Genomic DNA, 20,757 nt, shown 5'->3' on the forward strand with positions numbered 1-20,757 from the left:
AAAGCTAAGCTGAAAATATGTGAATAAAGCAGAAACAATCAGCAAAGTTACGATGACGGTTTCTTTAATCAACTTGGAATAACGATTTCGATTTTGATGATCGAGTTATCAAAACTCCTTGTCTATTTTCATGTTCGCAGTTTAAAACTTTACTATGCTTATGTTGAAGAAACACACATGATGTTAGTAGCCTTTTTTGCATTCGTGAAATTTGTTGCAGCATCTCAGCACAAAAGATAACGAAAGAAATCTTTGTCAAGATTTGTTGACAATTGAAAACACCGACTCGGACTTGAAAGTGCACGAGCTGCATGCACTATGCAAATGAGCTAATTGTACGCGTCAGACTTTCCTTTCAAAAACTTTTGCAAACTCACCAAACAAGCAGAGACAATAAGAAACCATCAAAACAGGTTTTGGTTATGATTAAACATTGTCTGAGAAACTCACAAATTAACTTGATACCAGAGTAGAGAGTTTTCTTGCTATATTCCTAAGCATACGCGTAAGCTTACAACTAGCGTGAGCAGATCTTATTATTCATTCCCAGCGCGAGATTGAAGTCTTTTTTCGACCCTAAAAAACCCACCTTTTCCGTTAGCTCAGAGCATAAAACTACATATAAGCGCCCTGGTTCGTATTCCCTGCCTTATTCCCTGCCATCGCTGTGAAAAATACGCAAGAGAATCTCTCAACTCACCATTTGATCACGCAACGTGACAACATCCACGCGAGAGCCCCTGACATGTGCGTGAATCCGCGCGGATATATGACGTCAGGATGGCGCAATTTGTTCTAAAAATAGAAAAATTGTCCCATATCATAGGTGCGCGTGAATCCCGAGACTTACGGTCTCCGTCCCCGATTATGGCTCCTGACAGTATATCTTTTTTTAGATCTGGTATACTGCTGCAACAGCCGATAGCACGTCTGGAAGGCATTTCTGCGCACTTTTCGAATGTGTATTGCACATCCTGAAGGAAATGAGAGGACGCGAGATATTCGATCTTCCTGGGTAGACGTCACAACAGCCGCTGGATCCATTCTCCTCAAACTTGGTCGTGAAACAAAATAGCGGTGTTTTGGGGCTATTTTCGAGATTTCATCGGGGCACAGAAAATCGAGGATTTAACCGAATCCAAAATTTTTTTCGCGAAAGTATTTAAAATAACATGTAGATTCGTTTTAGCGAAAAAAAAAATTTGGGGGTTAGGTGCACTTTAAGGAACGCATAGGAAATGGCGAAAGAAATTATGTTATAACTGTATAATTACAAAGGTTTAAAAACAGTGTTTTATCCATGGTCGCGAGGAACTGCAATATCAGCTATGAGAAGAGTTTAATTTTGGTGCTATCATTTCACCATGACAGACGATGTAAACTAAAATAACATGAAGACTGAAATTCCTTTCCTTGTTTAAGCTATACAGTCCCGCCCACACTTTGAATTCCAAACAATGAAAGCTAATGTCAGATTCTCGACACCTAGGAATTGTCAAGTTCGTTGAATTTATTCATATACTAAAGAAAGTTTGCTGAATTTCTTTTGTCAGTTAGTTTTGCTCCAATTCGCTGGATGAAAACACGATTCAAGATTATAAAAAATCAGCTCAAGGTAAGGGAACTGAACATTTAACGTTCAGGGACGAAGAAAATGATCGCATCATACTGTAAATTACGACTACAAAGCAGTTTAGTCCTTATTCGAGTGAATGTAACCACAGGCGTCCCAAACTCACGATTTGAGAAATCGATCAATATTAATGATTTATGTACGCCTAAAGTGCGCGGTGTTGTGTTACGCTTTGAGAATTTGAGCGCTCTATAAAAGGCATTTGTATGGAGTTTAAAATACCGAAGGGCAAAGTCGCGCAACTAAATAAAATGTTACTTCTTTTGAATAGAATGAAGGAAATATACTCACCTTGCCTGGTTTCTGTTATCCATTTGACCTATTTCATATTTTTTGGTTGTCCATTTGGCCTAATTCACGCCCAAAGTGTGACACAACACCGCGCACTTTAGGTGGTCACGTCCCACTCGATACGCCTGCATAAATCATTAATATTTGATCGATTCCTCGAATCGTGAGTTGGGACGGCTGTGATGTAACAAATAATTTCATACCTGAATCTTCTCGGTTCGTGCTTACATTTCTTCGCGCTCCAATGCTCGTCTAAACCATTTTCAATTCAGTAGTGGTCAGAGGTCGACAGATTCTTTCTTGTTTGAGAATTCCATAATTAGGATAAAATATACAAAGTAAGCTAGTCGTATTTCTCCGTCAGTGCCAAACCTCTTGCACGAGAGTCTGCATTCGTCCTATCTTAATTAATTTTTTGTATTTGCGCGATTCAAACAACGTCGTGGGAAGAAAGTCTAAACCAGAAGCGATACGACCGTTTGGAATACTGATAAGACAAAAGTTACAGGATCAGTGGTAAGAGCTGCCCTGCATGTCAAGAGTGGATGAAGGGTAATGGAGTTAATCCTTCATATTGACCTTATTTCAAAATTAATCCCGCTCAAGTTACTTTCAAATCACTCCCGGTTTCGGAAATCTCAGGAGGATCTTGATAAAGTCAATCCTGTAGCAAAAATGTTACTCACGTGGTCAGCCCAAGCAGCTCTACAAGCATTTTAATCCTCCGCGAAAACATTCACACGACGCGCGTGGCAACATTATTCGCGGAAGAAATGGGTATGTCTAAAAATAACCTGGGGGGGATATCCTTTGGAACGAAGCCTAATCTGATATGAAGGATTGACAATCTTACCCATCATCCTTTCTTGTACATCTATATGGTCGCTTATAATGCAAAAATAAATAAATAAATAAATAACTAAATAAATAAATTAATTAATTAATAAAGAAAGGAAATAAGTACCTTGTTAAAAAAGGTATATAATGTAGACCAACAAATTCCAAAGGGGTTCGTCCAGAAAAAATAAACAAATTCGATGTCCAAAACTAAATTTGATGTTTTCTGCGTAAACCTGCTGACATCTCCTTTGAAATTTGGGCATCAGTCATTCACATTGATCAAAACTCATATAATCTCTGCTCGTTACAATACGGAGCCCTTCATCCCTCCCCTAAGAGTTTGGACACCCATCTTTCCCTTTTTTTATCGTATCAGAGAGGTTCTACGGTGTATATCTTATCGGAGGGTAAAGAAACAACATCTTGGTATTCTCTGGCGTCTCAAAATATCCGACTGATGGCGTGCGGCCATTCCAACAAAATGACCACCAATTTGTCTTTGAACGTCTGAGAGGAGCCTGGAGATGAAATCGGGATAAAACTCAGTTTATCTCGTCCCTTGAACCGGAGCATTTTGGTCAGCGGTAACCGAACATTTGTCCAATTTTTGGAGCTGACCAAAAAGGAGCGTGGTCTCTGGAATTCACAAGGGACGCACATGCGTAGTGCTGTTCTTGTTCTTTCTCTCTTAAGCAGCTGTTGGTGGTTATGGAGTTTCCGGTATGTGGCAATATCTTGAACATATCTTTCCATCTGGATTCTTGCATTGTTCGTCACGACAGTCCGATTTAGTCGACATTTCGCGAAGTTGGGCACTGTGATGAAACCTGTAGGTTGTAGCCAAGATTTGATACTTACTTCCCCGCCGCTTACTCAAGGGATCAGTCTTCACAGCGAAGTGAATTTTTGCATAAACAATAATAAGTTAGGAGAATTTTTATTATTATAAGAAAAACTGATGATAACTTAGATTAATTGGAATCTGCTAGTTTAAGTTGGCTTCCTAGCAATGGCTCTGATTGAGTTATAAGGTAGGTCGGCAGAATGCTTGACAACTTGATTAGCAAAGTACGTGCAGGAAATAAATATACGTAATCAAAACAATCAAATAGAATTAGCACAGATCATAGACAGGATCATTCGATTTCACTCTTAAAAGAACAGTTAGTAGCTTTTAAACGCACTTCTCTCACTTCTCAGCAAATTTCTCTGCTTAAAGAAAGTAAAAGATCCGATGAACCGGTTTTAGTAGGCAAAATAACTAAGCTGTCATTTGCATACTTTAAATCTGACAGAATCTGTTACAAATGAGAGTCGAAACGGGGCTACAAACTACCTTGCGTCGATTTTCGTTCATGACTTAGAAATGACGAGCTCTTAATTTGAAAAAGAGTCTTTTTAAAACATTTGTCAGTTGCATTCAGTGCTGGCGACATATTCAGGCAGTGAAAAACAACAGTATTTTGCTGCCCGCTGTTTTAATGGGTTTGAAGGTGTAACTGGTACCAGTTTAAAAGAAGCTAGCTAACTGGTTTTTAGACAAATTTGATTGGTGCCTGCTAAAAGAAAGAAAATCCATGTGCTCTCAACTGATGACTATAACATCAAAAGCCTATTTGAAACTAAAATAACCTTAGTAGAAAGAGAGAGAAACTTTCAGCCATGAATATTTACCAATAATATTCACACAAGGGAAATAACTAACATTGAATCAGGAACACATCTAGGAAATCGTGCACGAAGAAACAAAAATATCACGTTATTCAAGAACGTTTACAATGGTAGGTAACAACGCTGTTTTGATTGTTATATCTTTGTTTAAAATAACATGGCCAATACGAGAAGGAAAACAGATCAACAAAGGAAAGGAAACTTTTTTTTCTGTGATACCTCAAGGATCACAATTCTTACACTTGGGAGTCTTCACGATGCGCTAATTGACATGTTATTAATTAGTTGTACGCTTGAGTTCTCAGTTTGTTTCTGTTGCTTAGCTAAATGTCGCACATATTTTTCCGCCGCCATCTTCAGTCCATTTTATTGTCAGGTTTCTAATAAAGTTTCACTATCTACCACGCTCTATGCTCTGAAAAGCTAACCACAATCATCTCAATAATTCTTTGAAGGCAAATGATTCGAAACATAAACCACTGAAGCCATTCTTTTATTATTTCTTATGTAATGGCCAGCCGTGCTGGATGTAGGATATTAATCATTTTTAAGGAAGAAGATTACAACGGTTCTCACTTTAAATAAAGTGGACTGATTTCCGCTAGTATTTACAAGATATTCGTCGAAGTAGAGGCTAAGGCTACTGCTCTGTTTGTCTTTCTCATTTTCATTTGAATGCTCTTGAACTGACTGTACTGTTTATATGGTTCACTTCAATGCCAAGGTTACCAGCAGTTCTCCTTTCACCATTGTGATTTAAGTCCTCTCTCGAAGAAACTAAGGAAAATAGCAAGTTGTTTTCATTCCATTTTCTGAGCGTTCTTTTTGTCAAAAACTGAAACTTTAGCCTTCTATTACATACAATTTTCCAGGATACCTTTGTTATTAATTCATCCTACTTATCAGTGCGCTAACATTAATAAACCTAATTATTTGTATACTGATTGTTACCATTATCCTGTCGTTTATCTGATTACATGCATGATGTTGGCGCTGCGGCCACGAGCATGCGTACTCCTCATCACCGGGTGGTGGGACCGCTGACCTGCAGGTCAACTTATCAAAATGCTAGGAAAGGGATAGGGCAACCTGGCCTTGGTTAGTCACTTCACACTGCGAATACGAGCGACTTAACAACTTTTATGATATGCTACAAGCTTTGCCATGAGTTTGGGTGCTCGTCTATCAGACGTTATTTTGGCATAAAAGTCTCTGCCCTTACTAAACAGCAAATTCACGAAGAAGATTTGCTTGCTTCAAAGGCTACAACAACAGCTTAACGTACCTATCGATCGATCGTGATTTTTAAATTATTTCATGCAGTTTACTAATTTATTAACTTTAGCCCGGCATATCGTTTTTTCTTAAGCTACCGGCATTTACAATTTGGAATGACTATTTTATTCAAATTGCAGATGTTTCGAGGTGTTATAAAGTATGTAGCCTTTCTTGGAGTTCTTATTGGAATTGGAATTATCACAAAAGTTCTAGAACAAGTTGTTGAAAGCGCAAGTATTAAAGGTAAGCCTCAACATAATAATAGACCCTTTTCATCAATTGCTGCCAGTCATAAATTTAAATAGGACTGTCTAACTTCGTTTTTGAGTTGATCATTCATAAGAATTTTAATTCTAAAACGAGTTTAGTGAAGTTGATTTCAATGCATACAAAAGAAGCATAATTTGGCAGCCATTTATGAAAAGGGCCTATACACTTGCGAATTGTCGATGCATATTTTCGCCTGTCTAAAGGTGTTTGAGCGTTGTAGGAAAATTCAATCAACTGGCTGAATGGAAGGCTATCTGTAAAACAGTCTACAGGTCAATTTATAGTTTTATTTTATTTAGTTCTTTTCAGTTTTGTTTTCCTCCGTACAAGTTTACTGACTGTAGTCTTTCGGCTTTTTCCTCCCCAGCGTTATACATTAGTCAATATGATTCTCGATTGCTCAGAAGAACTCCTTCAAATACGGAAGTAACACCACTATCCCTAACGTCCAAAGTCCACACAAAACTTAGTGAAACTAAAGATCCGTTTACGCTAGCGGGTAAATCTAGAATTGAAGACCAGAAACTGCTTCAGCAAGAACTTCAGGCGAAATTAAAAGATTTAGAGGAAAGAATAGCTTTGCAAAAGTCTGGCTGGGATCCAAAGCTGCCAATTATTTACGCCATTACTCCTACCTACAGACGCTTTCTGCAGAAGGCCGAACTTACACGTTTGTCTCAAACTTTAAAACACGTTAAAAATTTCCACTGGATAGTTGTCGAGGATTCACATGAAAAGACAAACCTCGTAAAAAGGTTTTTGAGTAACTGCGGTCTTAAGCACACTCATTTAAATGTACGGACTCCAATGGAGATGAGAAGGTCACGTAACAAACCGCGCTGGACTAAGTCCAGAGGAGTGGAGCAAAGGAATGTAGCACTTGATTGGCTGCGTAAGAATGTGAAAGCTAACGAAACCAAAGGGGTGGTTTATTTCGCTGATGATGATAATACCTACGACATCAGAATATTTGAAGAGGTAAGACCTATTTAACAAATCGTTTTCCAGTCTAGTGGACAACTTGTCGTTAATTGACAAATAGTTAGTCGTTGAGTGAGTGAATTTTGAGTAAACTAGAATAGAGTGCCTAAATTGGTAGAGAATCTAAATTGGCCATGAATATCGATTGCGTAAATCATTCGTCTGATGGAAATAATTGACAGTTATAAGAATGACTTTGAGGCGCAAAGCCTATCTCGAGTGACTAGCGTAGTTTCCATTTGATCTGGTAATCCTGGAAAGACAGGCAGACATTGAAATGGTTTAGGAAAGTTTTCTCCAATCAGAAGCTTTCCAGTGCTGTAGAGCCACATTCCTTACTGCAGCGCATACTTACATTTTTTTCCCCTTCCTCCGCACCAGATGCGGGACATACAGACAGTTGGAGTGTGGCCTGTTGCTTTCACTGGCGCGGCCAGATGGGCTGGGCCCATCTGCAAACATGGTCACGTCGTCGGATTCCACACAAACTGGAAACCATTTAGGACTTTTCCAATTGACATGGCGGCGTTTGCGATAAACCTAAAGATGTTATTGGTAGACAGACCAACTGCTCGCTTTGATCCTGATGTTAAACCAGGTTTCTTGGAGACTTCATTTCTGGATCAAATCACCACTATGGAGGATATGGAACCAAAGGCCGGAAACTGTTTAAAGGTGAGCAGCATGTAGCAACAAAGTGCACAACGAGTCAGCGAGGTAGATAGGCACACAAGAAGGAAAAATGAGCGAAAAAACTACTGAGAATCCTGAAAAGAGAGCGTTTTTTTGAAATAGTTTCCTCATTGTCCCCTCATGATCCAGTTTAGCGTCTTGCCCATTCAGCCAGCAAGCCATGCGCAACGTGCTTCCTCAGTCCTTACCGCTAATCTTGATTTTAAACGCTCTATGATGTGTCTGAATGTGCTTATTTATATTACCATTATCTATTTCAGGTATATGTGTGGCATACCAGGACGGAGACGCCAATCGTTAACATCAATGGCGAAAAACAGCTCATCAAGAAAGGAAAACCATCAAATCCCGAAGTTGAGACATAACCCAGCCTAATTTTCCATTTTAAATTTATTGAATTTATGACATGCGCTGTTTTGCCACGTTCGTCACCTCAATGTGAAGAGTGTTACAAACTAAATCTGTTCGTGACCCTAGAGGCGTCCTCTGGCCCTGAAGAGGAGGCCACATTCTAGGCATGGAAGAGACAGCAAAGGCACACATCTGAGACTGAATTCGATTACGAACTTCTGTTATCCCAGTTCACGCGTCTGACATCCAAAGCCCTCTTCATCCCAGCTACGACTGATTTAGTCAAGAGTAAACAATAAGTACTTTGGATAAAAGAAGACCTTATAGTAACACATTTTAAGGTTACATAAAATGAGAAACCTTGCCCATACGAGCATAGCCTTCGACGATGTCCGTGTCAACGTTACAGAGTTATAATAGTCTTGATGCGGGACTGATTTTTGAACTTTAACTTGCATTGTCGAGAAAGAGACAGTACATCATCCTGGGGCTTCATATCTTTACCCTCAGAATCGAATTTAAAAGCACAGACAATGGTAGAGAGAAAAATCTCAGCTTATGATACTCTTCTTCCCCAGAGTCTCTTTCCCTCACTAAATACATCTTTCGCATGTATTTTTAGCGTCAGCTTGCCTGGGGTGATACCAAGGTACTAAGATGATTAAAAATTCATAAAAGTTAGCAATATTTACAAACGACTAAGTGGCATTACAATGCATTTTAATCATAACCAACTTCTATGTACTTTAGGTAAAGACATGCATTGTTATGTAGTAAGCCAAGCATTGATAATGCGTGACTGTAGTTGACAACTACTCTGGTACGATAAAAGTATAGGATGAACAAAACGAAATAAATTGTTTTCCCTGGTTGATGTGACACTTAGATGGATATAAAACTTCAAAAGAAAATAAAAATTGAAAACTGACGAGAAGGGAGAAAAATGTGAAAGTGTAATCTTGTGAAAAATCCCCGGGCCATTCAGGTTAACACACATTTGATTCACAAAACTCAAACACTGATCTGAGGAACTTCTGAAGGTCTGAACGATTCGCTGCAATGAAAAGAATGACATGTTTCGACATGTTCCCTACAATCTGTGTACAGTTGAGACAAGGGCAAAGAACGCTGAGCTACAGGTTAAGCTACAAGTTATTGTGCCCAATTCGAACGATGGCGGTAAACCGTTCCCTCGCATGGCGACAATTGCGCATGCGTAATCTCTAGCTGCGGTGCTAACTCCTTATGTGCCGAAGATGAACTGAAACCTGCAGTGACAGAGCAAGCTATTGCAGTCAAACAAGAAGTCAAACTCGAAGTCCAACTCTAGCTCAAATCCAAACTCGATCTTCCACGATTCCCACAGTGCACGTTCACAGAACTCGATTTCAGCTCACTTGTGGCACGTTGGTGCAGCAGTAGACCAGTATATCTACCTCCCCGCCCCCTGCTTGATGGCCCAATAAATTCCAAGCGCGCTTATCCGCCCTCGACGCATTTTTCATTATATTTTTTCAAAAAGGGATCTAGTGTTGTCAATTACGCTATACAGAAGGTATCCAAGGCCACATACGAACCTATAATGTGTGTGACTGTAAATCGAAACTCATATTCGCCCAAGCAGGTAAGGGAGTACCACGTTAGCCAAATTCATTTCGATCCTTGATATTTATGCATTCGGGATATAAACTTGTATGATAGCTCGCATAACGAAACCCGCCATTATACCCTCCCTACTTTACCCTTCCCTTGGATATATTCAATAAGCGTTCTCCAAAAATATATTTGTGCTATCCAAATGCCAAAGGTTCTAACACGTAAACAATTCCACTAGCAGAGAATGCTAATTTAATAAGCGATACATTCAGTTGAACTAGAGATATTTCCAAGGCCGTTGACGAGAAAGTTCATTTTAAACTTGTCTGCAGTGTTCCTGGTGTTTCAGACCTTCTTGCAACCTGAAGGATGATATCATTGCTTCTAAGGCATTATTGCCCTCTTTTCTATCGGTAGAGTGTTCTTGATGTTTATTCCTTACCATTTTGAATTCTTTAAAGGTGAGTTTTGGTTACCAGTACGGAATTTTACCGTCTAGTAGAAAACCGCGACACACGAGGCCATCTTTGTTTTCGATACTGCGATCAAAAAATAAATTTCTATTACCCCTAGAATATGTAAAAGTACAAACGCAATAAGTACAAGACGCAATTTCTTTTTATTTTCAAAGGGCCACCTACCTCACCTACCCTGCGAGGGAGTTCGTATGATCCCTCACCCGCCCCTACACGAAGTTAACAAAGTTTAAAATAAAATGGTCCTTAAGAATGTTGACTGACAAAAACATTGGCTTCTGAAGCGCATGTTTTTGACGAGGAACTAGCATATCGCTTACTTGAAGCGTTCACGGTTCTCGCCGTCGGTGCTCATATCCGACTTTGAAGAAGAAAACAGTTACTGCTAAGCCCCATTTGTGTTTTATTGGTCAAGACATGGGGCGCATACTAAAATATTTGTCTAATCCGTAAATTGAAAGATGACGACAGAGGGTCAAATATTTGCATTTTGCGTACTTTGAAAAGCTGCCGCATCGCTCACAATCATTTGCTCAAAGAAATTTGAGAATTTGTCTGATTTTTACAGACAAGCACTCTTAAAACATCTGCTTAAAATGCTTGTTTGCAGCCTGATACCTATTTTCATTTATAGCAAGTGAACTTAGAGACCCATTCTACTTGAGATAGGACCCACAGGAAAACTTTTCTGGATCAATGTTCGAGACAAGATCAGACGATGATAGCTGCGTGAAAGGCCAGTGGCCTGGTGATTAGCTCAACTGTCTAGTCTTCAAGACTAGGCACTTTTGGTTTTATTTACCCAAGTTAGATTTGTGATAAAAACTAACATGAAGTATACTTTTACCCCAAAACATAGTTTTGAAAGTATCAGATTAAATTTCTGGTCCACGAGATTGAGCAAAATTTTGACGCGGCGCAACATCGTCGAAGCGTATAATTTTGAAAATAGGCTAAAAATCCAGGTTTAAATTTAATGCGGATCTGACAGCGCCAAATAACTACTAAAAGATTATATTTTGGTAATATGGGTTAGCTTTTCTAAATGCGCTTATTTTTTTGGCTTGCCAGAGTTCGAAAAAAGGGTAATTTTAGGGACGAGATTTGCTCTATGAGGGCAAAGTACATAAAACCATCTCGAGTAGAAAACAAAAATCCAAACAACCTCAAAGTTAGTTTCGAAACAAGTTGATAAAGGCCTTCGTCTTGACAAAGTTTGAAAATATCGAATTTTTCTGTCCTGCAAAGGTATAGGAGATCGTTACAGCAAGGTGCTCCTAAAACAGATCGATAGAAGAGATTTATTATAGTTCCACGTAAATGTGTTATGCCTTTAATATATGGACGACTCAGTTTACACTATTTGCTAAGTTGATTCAGTAATAAAATGTTCTAAATACTAAACCAGCCAATCAAGAATGTTGTGTCATGCGCGCGATCATTGTACTAAGGAGGGACTCCAACAATGAACCAGCCACTGTGACAGAAAACCAAACAGCGACTATACTTTGGGACATGCCAATCCAAACCGACAAAGAGATAAAAGCAAACAGACCAGACATAGTGGTGAAAGACAAGAAGGAAAGAACCTGTCTGCTTATCGATATGTCCATCCCCACAGAAAGGAACACCTCCTTGAAAACAATGGAAAACTCACAAAGTAGAAAGATCTTGAGATTGAAATCGAGAAAACGTGGGGAATGAAAACAACAACTGTCCTGGTGATCATTAGAGCTTTCGGGCTTGTCAAGAAGGAAACAGAAAACTACATCGGCAAGATCCCAGGCAATATTAGAATAACAGAGTTACAGAAGACCGTCCTCCTTGGAACTGCTCACATACTTAGGAGGACTCTATCCATCAAGTAATCCAGCAGACTTATGACTGCCCTAGGCTCACGGATTGAACTCGGCACCATAAGTTAAAAGCGGCAAGACTTTAAGGACTTATAATAATAATAATAATAATAATAATAATAATAATGATAATGACAATAACAATAGTAATAGTAATAGTAATAGTAATAGTAATAGTAGTAGTAGTAGTAATAGTAATAGTAATAGTAATAGTAATAGCAATAGTAATATTAATAGTAATAGTAATAGTAATAGTAATAGTAATTGTAATAGTAATAGTAATAGTAATAGTAATAGTAATAGTAATAGTAATAGTAATAGTAATAGTAATAGTAATAGTAATAGTAATAGTAATAGTAATAGTAATAGTAATAGTAATAGTAATAGTAATAGTAATAGTAATAGTAATAGTAATAGTAATAGTAATAGTAATAATAATAATACTTTAAGGGCAGTTAAACAGCCCTAATGTGAGCTAATAAATCTTTCAAGAGTCTTAGGAACTATCCCAACACAAAATAATCCAAATTTTCTTACAGCTGTGGCGGCAATGCATTTTAACTTCAATGTGCGCTTCACAGAAAGGATCCTTCGTGCTTCATCAGTTTCAGCGATATCCATAGCTGTTTTGCCTTCACTGTTGACCAGGTCCTCGTGGATTCCTCCATCTACCAATGTCTCCAACATGTACACATCCCTTAACAGCTGAAGATCTTTAGTACTGGGCTTAAACGTCACAGCTAAATGGAGAGGACTGTTTCCTTTAGTGTTAATGGCGTTCACATTACAGCCTGCATGCAAAATAAGCTTTATGGTCTCAACGCATGGAAGCATGCACACAAGGCGTACATTCCTCTCCTTAATAACCGTTTTATACCAAGCAGCCAAGTGTAGAAGTGCGTTCCCATCGCGAGTGCGAGGGTTTAAGCAAAGAAACCTTTGCATTAACACAAAAATGCCTGTGGTGTCCCCACTTTCTAGAACTTGGACTTTGGTGGATGTCATTTATAGATACAAAGCACAGTAAATCGGTTTTTCTAGCTCCTCTTTAAGCAAATCAGCTTTATGTACCTCTTGCGTTGTTCTGAGTAGCAGCCTTTCTGTTTGGCTCTCATATTCTGTAACAAGTTTTTCAAACACTCCTTGTATACACTCTGATCTCAAAAGCAAGTTTTTGTGAACCATTTCGCCAAATAAGCTAGCCATCCTTTGCAAATATTTTGTTATTGGCTCGTTAGAATGCTAAGCTATGCCTCGATTGCATGTTCCCACAAACCAATGCAAAAATCGTAGTTCTCTGAGTAGGCAAAAGCTGCACCACGGTATGTGATTAAAAAGCGAAGTTCTGTATTATCAGTCCCAAGGATTCTCTCTCTGATTATAAGACCGTCCATGTGGATGGCATGATCCTCACCTTCTAACAGAACAAGTTCTTTAAGGGTTTGACTCTCCTTTCTATACTGATAAACTTCAAGACGTTCAATTCGTTTTTTAAGCAAGACATAAGACGTTTTTTAAGCAAGACATGATTTCTCTTCAAACCTTTCTTCCATTCCACGTTTCATGTCGCTGCTTTCTCGATGTTATAAACATCAGGTGACTTAGCAACAGTGGCACCGAGAAGCTCGAGTCCTTCAATTCTCTGTTCCTTTGTACATTCTGGCCTGTTTATAACACTCCACCATGTCAATCTGACAATTACTACTCGCTAACAGAAGTGGTGTTAAACGTTGAATATTTGGCAACTGGGACGCTCCACGAACTACTAATTCTTCAGCAATCGCGAAGTGATCATTGATAAGAGCCTCGTGCAGAGGTTTATTTCCTTTCTTGTCTTGAAGATCCATATTTGTGCCACATTCGATAATGTTTTTTTTTTTTTTTTAAATTTTATTTTATCGATATTGCATAACATTTACAATACTTACAAAGACACAATACCTACAGGACTTACAAGACTTTTATAATACAATAACTACTATATTTACATAATTATATACAAAAAAAAAAGACAATAAAGACAAACATCGAAATATCCTTAAACTAAGTTAAAGAAAATATAAAGCAGATAAGTGCAGTGATTTTAGCATGGTTTTTTCCATAAAAGAGTTAAGGGGAGGGGATCCCTGTATTGTAATGTGAGAGGAAGAGGGGAAAGCTTTTTATCTCCGGAGAGGTGTTGCGTGTTTTGCATATCCATACAAAACATCTAGCGACCAAAAAAAAGAAGTTTAGTTTCTTGTTATCGTTTGGCTTAAGCCCTAGTACGATGTATGGCGACAGATTAAAAGTTTCCGAAAGTTCTCCACGATTAATTAACCATTGTTTAAATTCTTGCCAAAAAAAGTTGGATATATCACAAGTCCAAAATAAGTGGATGAGAGTCTCTTTATCCTTTTTACAAAAAGTACACTGCTCGTTATCCTTGAGATTTATTTTGGTAAGAAAAATGTTGGTCGCTAGTCTTCTGTGTAGTAGCTTAAACTGGAACACGATTAATTTAGAGATTTTTGTGCATAGAAAGGGTGTTTTGTAAACTGCCTTCCAGTCGATATCGTCTGGTGTTTCAGGCATGCATTTTGTGACCCACTTTCTTTGGACCTCAACTGGGTTCTTTTTTTTTTTGCTCTTAAGGATTTTATACGTTAGTCTGTTTGGTTTTGTCGACTTTTGGAAGGTATCAAAAACAGATTCGTAAGCAGTGTTGCAGTTGTTGAAGTTAGCTTCACTGCTTTTTTGTAAGGCCTTAACAGCTGATAACATGCCTTGAAAAGTAAGAAAGTTTGTTTTTATGTTGTAGAGTTCTGTAAAATCAGAAAAAGATAGGAAACTGTTCGCATCATTCATCAAATGGCCCACTTTTTTAACTCCCTTTACAGACCATGAACGATAGTATATAGGTTTTGTTACCAACACGTATAAGGGAGTTATGCCATAGACTTTGCGCCTTTAGCTGATCGATAGAGGAGATACTAGTTTCAAGTGAGATTTCTGCCCAGATGTGGAGTATTTCTGAAGTAAAGGTGTCTGTTGTTTTGATAATTTTTAACAGATCTTGCTTATTGAGGTTGGCACGAAAAAATTCGACACCACCGAGACTTCGTAATTCAGAATCAAGCAAAAGTTTCCATTTACCTTGATTTTCCGGATCTAGATATTTTTTTACCCAACTTGATTTAAGAGCTTTGTTAAAAAGTTTGATATCAATCATCTTTAGCTCTCCATTCTCGTGGTCGTTGATCATTATGTCGCGTTTTATCTTGTCCCTCTTGCCATCCCATAGAAAATTGAAGAAAATGTTATTTGTTTCTGCCATTTATTTCTTCGATAAGGTAGGTTACAACCTTCAGGTAGTCATTGGAAGCAGCTGCCCTTAATGGAGCCTAGTTTGTCAAAGTTCTCCCGTCAACTTCAGCGTTTCGCTCGATTAACAATTTAACAACATCAAGATGTCCAGTGGCAGCGGCAGCCCACAAAGCTGTACAATACTCAACAACTTGGTCGGCAACTTTCACAGTTCCCCGAGCTTCGATGTCTGCTTTGTATCTTAGAAGCATCTTCACAGAATCCAGGTTTCCATTGCGAGCGGCGATGATTAAGGGAGTGCTGATTTGGTCGCCATCTTTCGTTTTCATTTCTAAAGCGGTGCTTCTTTCACTGATGCTCATTCGCTGAAGAACATTACTAAGTACAAGAACCGCACTTCTTTTTTCCGCATTTCTTTTGCAGAAGTTCAAAAGGGCACAGTGTTTGTTCAATAGCGCCCAGTTTTTCACTCCATTAACAATGTGCATGTCCGGATTCGATGTTATGATATCATTCTCTATTTTCCTAGCCAATTAGTCCTCGACAGTTCTGTACGCCCTGACTTTCGCATTGTAGTCATTCTGTAGATCTGCCAACTGACTCACCCTACAAGGTTATTTTCGATGGTTTTATTCGCTTTGAGCGGCGGGCACCCCGGAAATCAGTTTGCAGCCTTGTCTTGTCTTGTGTTTATTGTATTGTCTTTCTTTTAGTCGTGAAAACCCACAGAACGACAACTCGCCGAAATCGCGTTAGATCGGCCTGAGGAGCTGGCAAACAACAAAGAATACAACACGGTAAAACACAGGTAAAATTTCATCATCAGTTTCATTTCACCAGTACTTTCAAGTGTTTCATATATTGCTTCAAAATTTATTTTCTACATTTGTTGTTGTTAGAAATGATTTCTTTTGAGAAGATATTTAAAAGAGTCGCACAGAAGTTTCCAATACAATGTAAATAATCTCGGTAAAAAGTTTTAGTCCACTTGTTACTCGAACTTTTGGTGGATTCCTTCTAAACACCTAAGCTAGTATATAACTATAACTGAACTGAACGACTTTAATCTGCATTTGATAATGGCGACAACGCCGAAACGTCAAGTTATTACCATTTATTTTTCTTTTAAATTGATTTCTTTGTAACCGAGTATCTTTTGGGATTTGAGGGACAAAAGGGGCTTTAGAGAAAAAAAACAGGCTGCTAGCAGACTACTCAAGCCCCAGTCAAACGATCGCAACATTTCAACGCAACATATCGCATTGTTGGGCACAACCTGTTGTGCGCGTTTGGCCACCCTGTTGCGATGTGTTGCAACGTGTTGCGACATGTTGCGACATGTTGGCTGTTGCTGGCTCAAATTTGAAAATGGTCCAATTTTTCATGTAAAGCCCTGGCCAAACGATCGCAACATTTTAACGCAACTTTGTTGGGCGCAACATGTTGCGTGCGTTTGGCCACCCTGTTGCGACGTGATGCGACGTGTTGCGACGTGTTGGGTGTTGTTGGCTTAAATTGGAAACTGGTCAAATTTTTCGTGCACCATTTGTGGGTGTTGCATGATAATGTTGTAGTCGTTTGGCCAGGTTCGTGCAACAATGTTGCACCCGGGCATGCGCACTAGTTCGATTTTCAATACCCAACATATCGCAACAGTCACACTGGGTGGCCAAACGCGCGCAACATGTTGCACCCAACAATGTTGCGAAATGCTGTGCTGAAATGTTGCGATCGTTTGGCCGGGGTTTAACATTTGTGGATGTTGCATAAAACCCCGGCCAACGATCGCAACATGTCAACGCAACATATTGCAACATTGTTGGGCGCAACATGCTGCGCGCGTTTGGCCACCGTGTTGCGACGTGTTGCGACATGTTGGGTGTTGTTGGCTCAAGTTTGAAACTGGTCAAATTTGAGCCAACAACACCCAGCATGTCGCAACATGTCACAACAGAGTGGCCAAACGCGCGCAACATGTTGCGTTGACATGTTGCGATCGTTTGGCCGGGGCTTAATGTTGTAGTCGTTTGGCCAGGTTCGATGCAACAATGTTGCACCTGTGCATGCGCACTAGTTCGATTTTCAATACCCAATATGTCGCAACACGTCGCAACAGGGTGGCCAAACGCGCTCAACAAACGCGCCCAACAATGTCGCCATATGTTGTGCTGAAATGTTGAAATCGTTTGGCCAGAGCGTGCAAATGCTGGGCCAACAATGTTGAGATATGTCGTGTTGATATGTTGCGATCGTTTGGCCGGGGCTTTTCTGTGCACGCAAATTCACACGCCACGTCCAGCATGAGCGCGCGCGCTAAGTAATAAAATAAAGAATGATAGGGCAGATGACCACTGCCATAGCTTTGCCTGGATTTGACGATCTTGGACGTTCGGTGACCCCTACTTTTTTTTTTTTCCAGAAAAAGATTTTATTTACAATTATCTCCACATTGTCCAAAAATGAACAAAAAATCAATGTGGGAAGTTAAAAAAATTTCAAGATTTCTGTCCACGGGACATCGAATCCCGCCATTTTGCGGCTGCAAGACGCAATTAGCAAGGAACCTCGCTAATTGCAATATTTTGGGGCCTATAGACGCCGTGGCCCTATTCGCTAACGAAGCCCGATTTTTTCAGATTTAGGGTGTTCTTCCGGGGATGTTCTTTCCAAAACGAAGTCGGTGACCCCCCATTTTTTCACATTTCTGACATAAATAACTCATCATCTTACAGTGGTGAAAGTCTCAGAAAAAAATCAATGTTGGAAAATTTTCGTGCGAACGTCCTTAAACTGCTTGAGCAACCGTGCGCGAGCGAACTGAGATATGATGGACTATAAACTTTGATATCAACAAAAACAATCGCTGAGAGAAAGAAAATATGCACCTTTGCTCCTTTACACAACAATGTGACTCAGAGGTCCTGATTCTTTAATTGCACAAGACGCAAGAAAGTGATAATAAAGATTAACGAAACCAAAGGACTGGTTTATCTCGCTGATCTTTGTTGATAATATTTACAACATCATTATAATAGGGGAATAATTTGTTGTTGACTGAGTAACTCTTGAGTAAACTACATATATTAAGGCAGAGTGATCTAAATTGGCTATGTTTATAGATTACATTAATCTGTCGTAACTAGAAAGGTATGACAATTATAAGAATGACTTTCAAGGGAAATTGTTATCCCGTGTGACTTGTGTAACGAAAGGTTTTCCGTGCAGAACTGCGCGGTTAGGGACGGATACGGCGTCGACAAAATCGGGATCGGACCGGACCGGACCGGATCACGGATCGGATCACAGAAAAAAAAAACGTTTTAAAGAAAAAAAAATCAAATCGTTTATAAGATAATAATAAATAAAAAATAAAAGTGGAAAACTAAAATATGTTAAATAAAAATAAGAATCCCGAATTTGACGCAATGACATGTTAATTACAGAGAATGACAAGAGGTCATTTAAAAAGCCACATAAGCGCCTGATTTACGACGAATTTAAATTGTAATGAACAGGCAGATGTAGTTATATTTGATCGTTAGTTGGCTTGAAGCTTGCGTGAACCTTCGATTCTCGTTTTTGAAATTGTTGTTAGTATCAGTAGCTAATTCTCGGCTACTTTTTCGTGTCAGATATAAGCGTTACAGTTAGCGTTACAGTCCTTAAGCTTACGTACGAAAGCTTAAGGACATGACTTGCTTTAAAGGAGCTACGTCACGATTTGCGCATCTTGAAAAAACTAGCCTAGTTTTTCAAGTTCGTCATTTGCAGTCCTCGTTAATCTTTGCCATCCTTAACGATCCTTATTCCGTTTTGATTTGTTCTTGCCTCTTAAGGGCTTTCTATCCTAGAACACGATCATTTTAAGGTTTTATTCCATATAAAGGCAACTCTTTACGACCCTAAAAATGACTTTAAAAATCGTGACGTAACTCCTAAAAATACCTAATACTAATATAATGAGAAATATTTAAATAAAAAAGCTGCTTTCCACGAATGCTGTGCCTTACAGTTCTTCTTTGAGTAGTTGTTTGAATTGCCCAAGGCACTCTGCTTCCCTTAAGTTACGAGGAAGACTGTTCCAGAGAATGGCGCCACTATAGCCAAAGCTGTTTTTGTAATGGAACGGTAATGGAACATTGAGTTTATTTTCAGAGTCCCTTAGGTCATATGCGATTTCTCGCCTTTCAAATTTAGAACTGAGATAGTTTGGCGCCAACCCGTGCAGAGACCTGTAAACCATCGTAGCTCTTTGAATTTGCTGCTGGCAAGCTAGATTTTTCCACCCTAGAAGTTTGAACAGGTGACCAGTGTCTACGTCATAGTTTGAGTAGGTCAAAACGCGGGCTGCTCTATTTTGTAGCTTTTGTACCTTATTCCGTGAAGTTATCCTACAGTTTCCCCAGACAATATTGCAATAATCAAAGTGTGGCTGTATCAAAGCTTGGTATATTAGATGTAAGGTCGCCTGAGGGACAAGGTGCCTTATTCGTTTTATGGCTGCAATACCAGAAGCGACTTTCTTAGTTACTTTCTCGATATACCCACTCCAATCAAGTCTGTCATCGATGGTCACTCCAAGTGATTTTGCAGTAGTGACCTGGCTAACTTGAAAATCATTAATTGCAAATCTCGGGGACTCTGTGAGAGTACTTAGCCTCTGCCTAGATCCGATAAGCATGAATTCGGTTTAGTCATATTTAGAGTGAGTTTGTTTGTTCTCAGCCAATTGTGAACATTTTCTAAATCTTGATTTAGAAGTAACTGAATATTGTCTGCATTATCACCTGCGTATGTAAGGTGGATGTCATCAGCGTACATCCTCGGCTCACAATTTGATAGACAATTTGGAAGATCGTTGATGTATAACAGAAATAGTAGTGGCCCTAAAATGGTCCCCTGGGGAACACCACAACTTAATGAACAGCTTTTAGAGAGCGACCTGTTGATGGAGCACATTTGAGTACGATTCTCTAAATATGACTTAAGCCATTGGTGCGCGTTACCATATATGCCGTAATTTCTTAATTTCGTTAAATGGATCTCGTGGTCAACTCTGTCGAAGGCCTTTTTTTAGATCTAAGAAAACAACGGCATTGATTTTTCCGCGGTCAATGTTGTACGTCCAAGTGTCCGTGGCCTCAAGAAGAGCCGTGACAGTTGAGTGAATAGCGCGAAAGCCCGATTGATATTTACAGATGATATTGTACTCTTCTAGGTAGGCATATAATTGATCATAGACGATTCTTTCAAAAGCCTTGGCTATAACTGAGATCACCGAAATTGGACGATAATTATTTAGATCGTCCCGATCGCCTTGTTTAAAAAGTGGGGTGACCTTTGCGCGTTTCCAATCATCCGGAAATATGCTTTGACTTACTGACTGGTTAAAAATATCACGGATAGGGATGCAAATCAGATCTGCACATTCCCAAATGAGCCTGGCAGATACCTTGTCAAGGCCAGCTGCCTTTGACTTATTTGGATGATTCAGAAGTGAGAGAACTTTATTTGC

At 39.2% G+C, this 20,757-nt stretch overlaps 1 protein-coding gene and 1 pseudogene across 2 annotated transcripts; one reads left to right on the top strand and one right to left on the bottom strand.

Annotated features, from left to right (window-relative positions):
* Nucleotides 1-3,414: 3,414 nt before the first annotated feature.
* LOC110055837 (galactosylgalactosylxylosylprotein 3-beta-glucuronosyltransferase 3-like) lies at nucleotides 3,415-8,906 on the top strand. Of its 2 annotated transcripts, none has more exons than XM_089271887.1 (5): nucleotides 3,415-3,484; nucleotides 5,851-5,956; nucleotides 6,351-6,961; nucleotides 7,346-7,639; nucleotides 7,918-8,906. In XM_089271887.1, the coding sequence occupies exons 1-5, from the start codon at nucleotides 3,473-3,475 to the stop codon at nucleotides 8,020-8,022; spliced, it is 1,128 nt and encodes a 375-aa protein (XP_089128013.1). In that variant the 5' UTR covers nucleotides 3,415-3,472; the 3' UTR covers nucleotides 8,023-8,906. The 2 variants fall into 2 exon arrangements, with proteins under 2 accessions (XP_089128013.1, XP_020617906.1); XM_020762247.2 differs by lacking the exon at nucleotides 3,415-3,484 and adding an exon at nucleotides 3,508-4,545.
* Nucleotides 8,907-12,401: 3,495 nt separating this feature from the next.
* LOC110055838 (protein fem-1 homolog B-like) lies at nucleotides 12,402-15,794 on the bottom strand (annotated as a pseudogene).
* Nucleotides 15,795-20,757: the final 4,963 nt, after the last annotated feature.

Source organism: Orbicella faveolata, unplaced genomic scaffold, assembly GCF_042242905.1.
Source record: "Orbicella faveolata isolate gen_17 unplaced genomic scaffold, um_ofav_v1 contig_34, whole genome shotgun sequence".
Taxonomy (NCBI): domain Eukaryota; kingdom Metazoa; phylum Cnidaria; class Anthozoa; order Scleractinia; family Merulinidae; genus Orbicella; species Orbicella faveolata.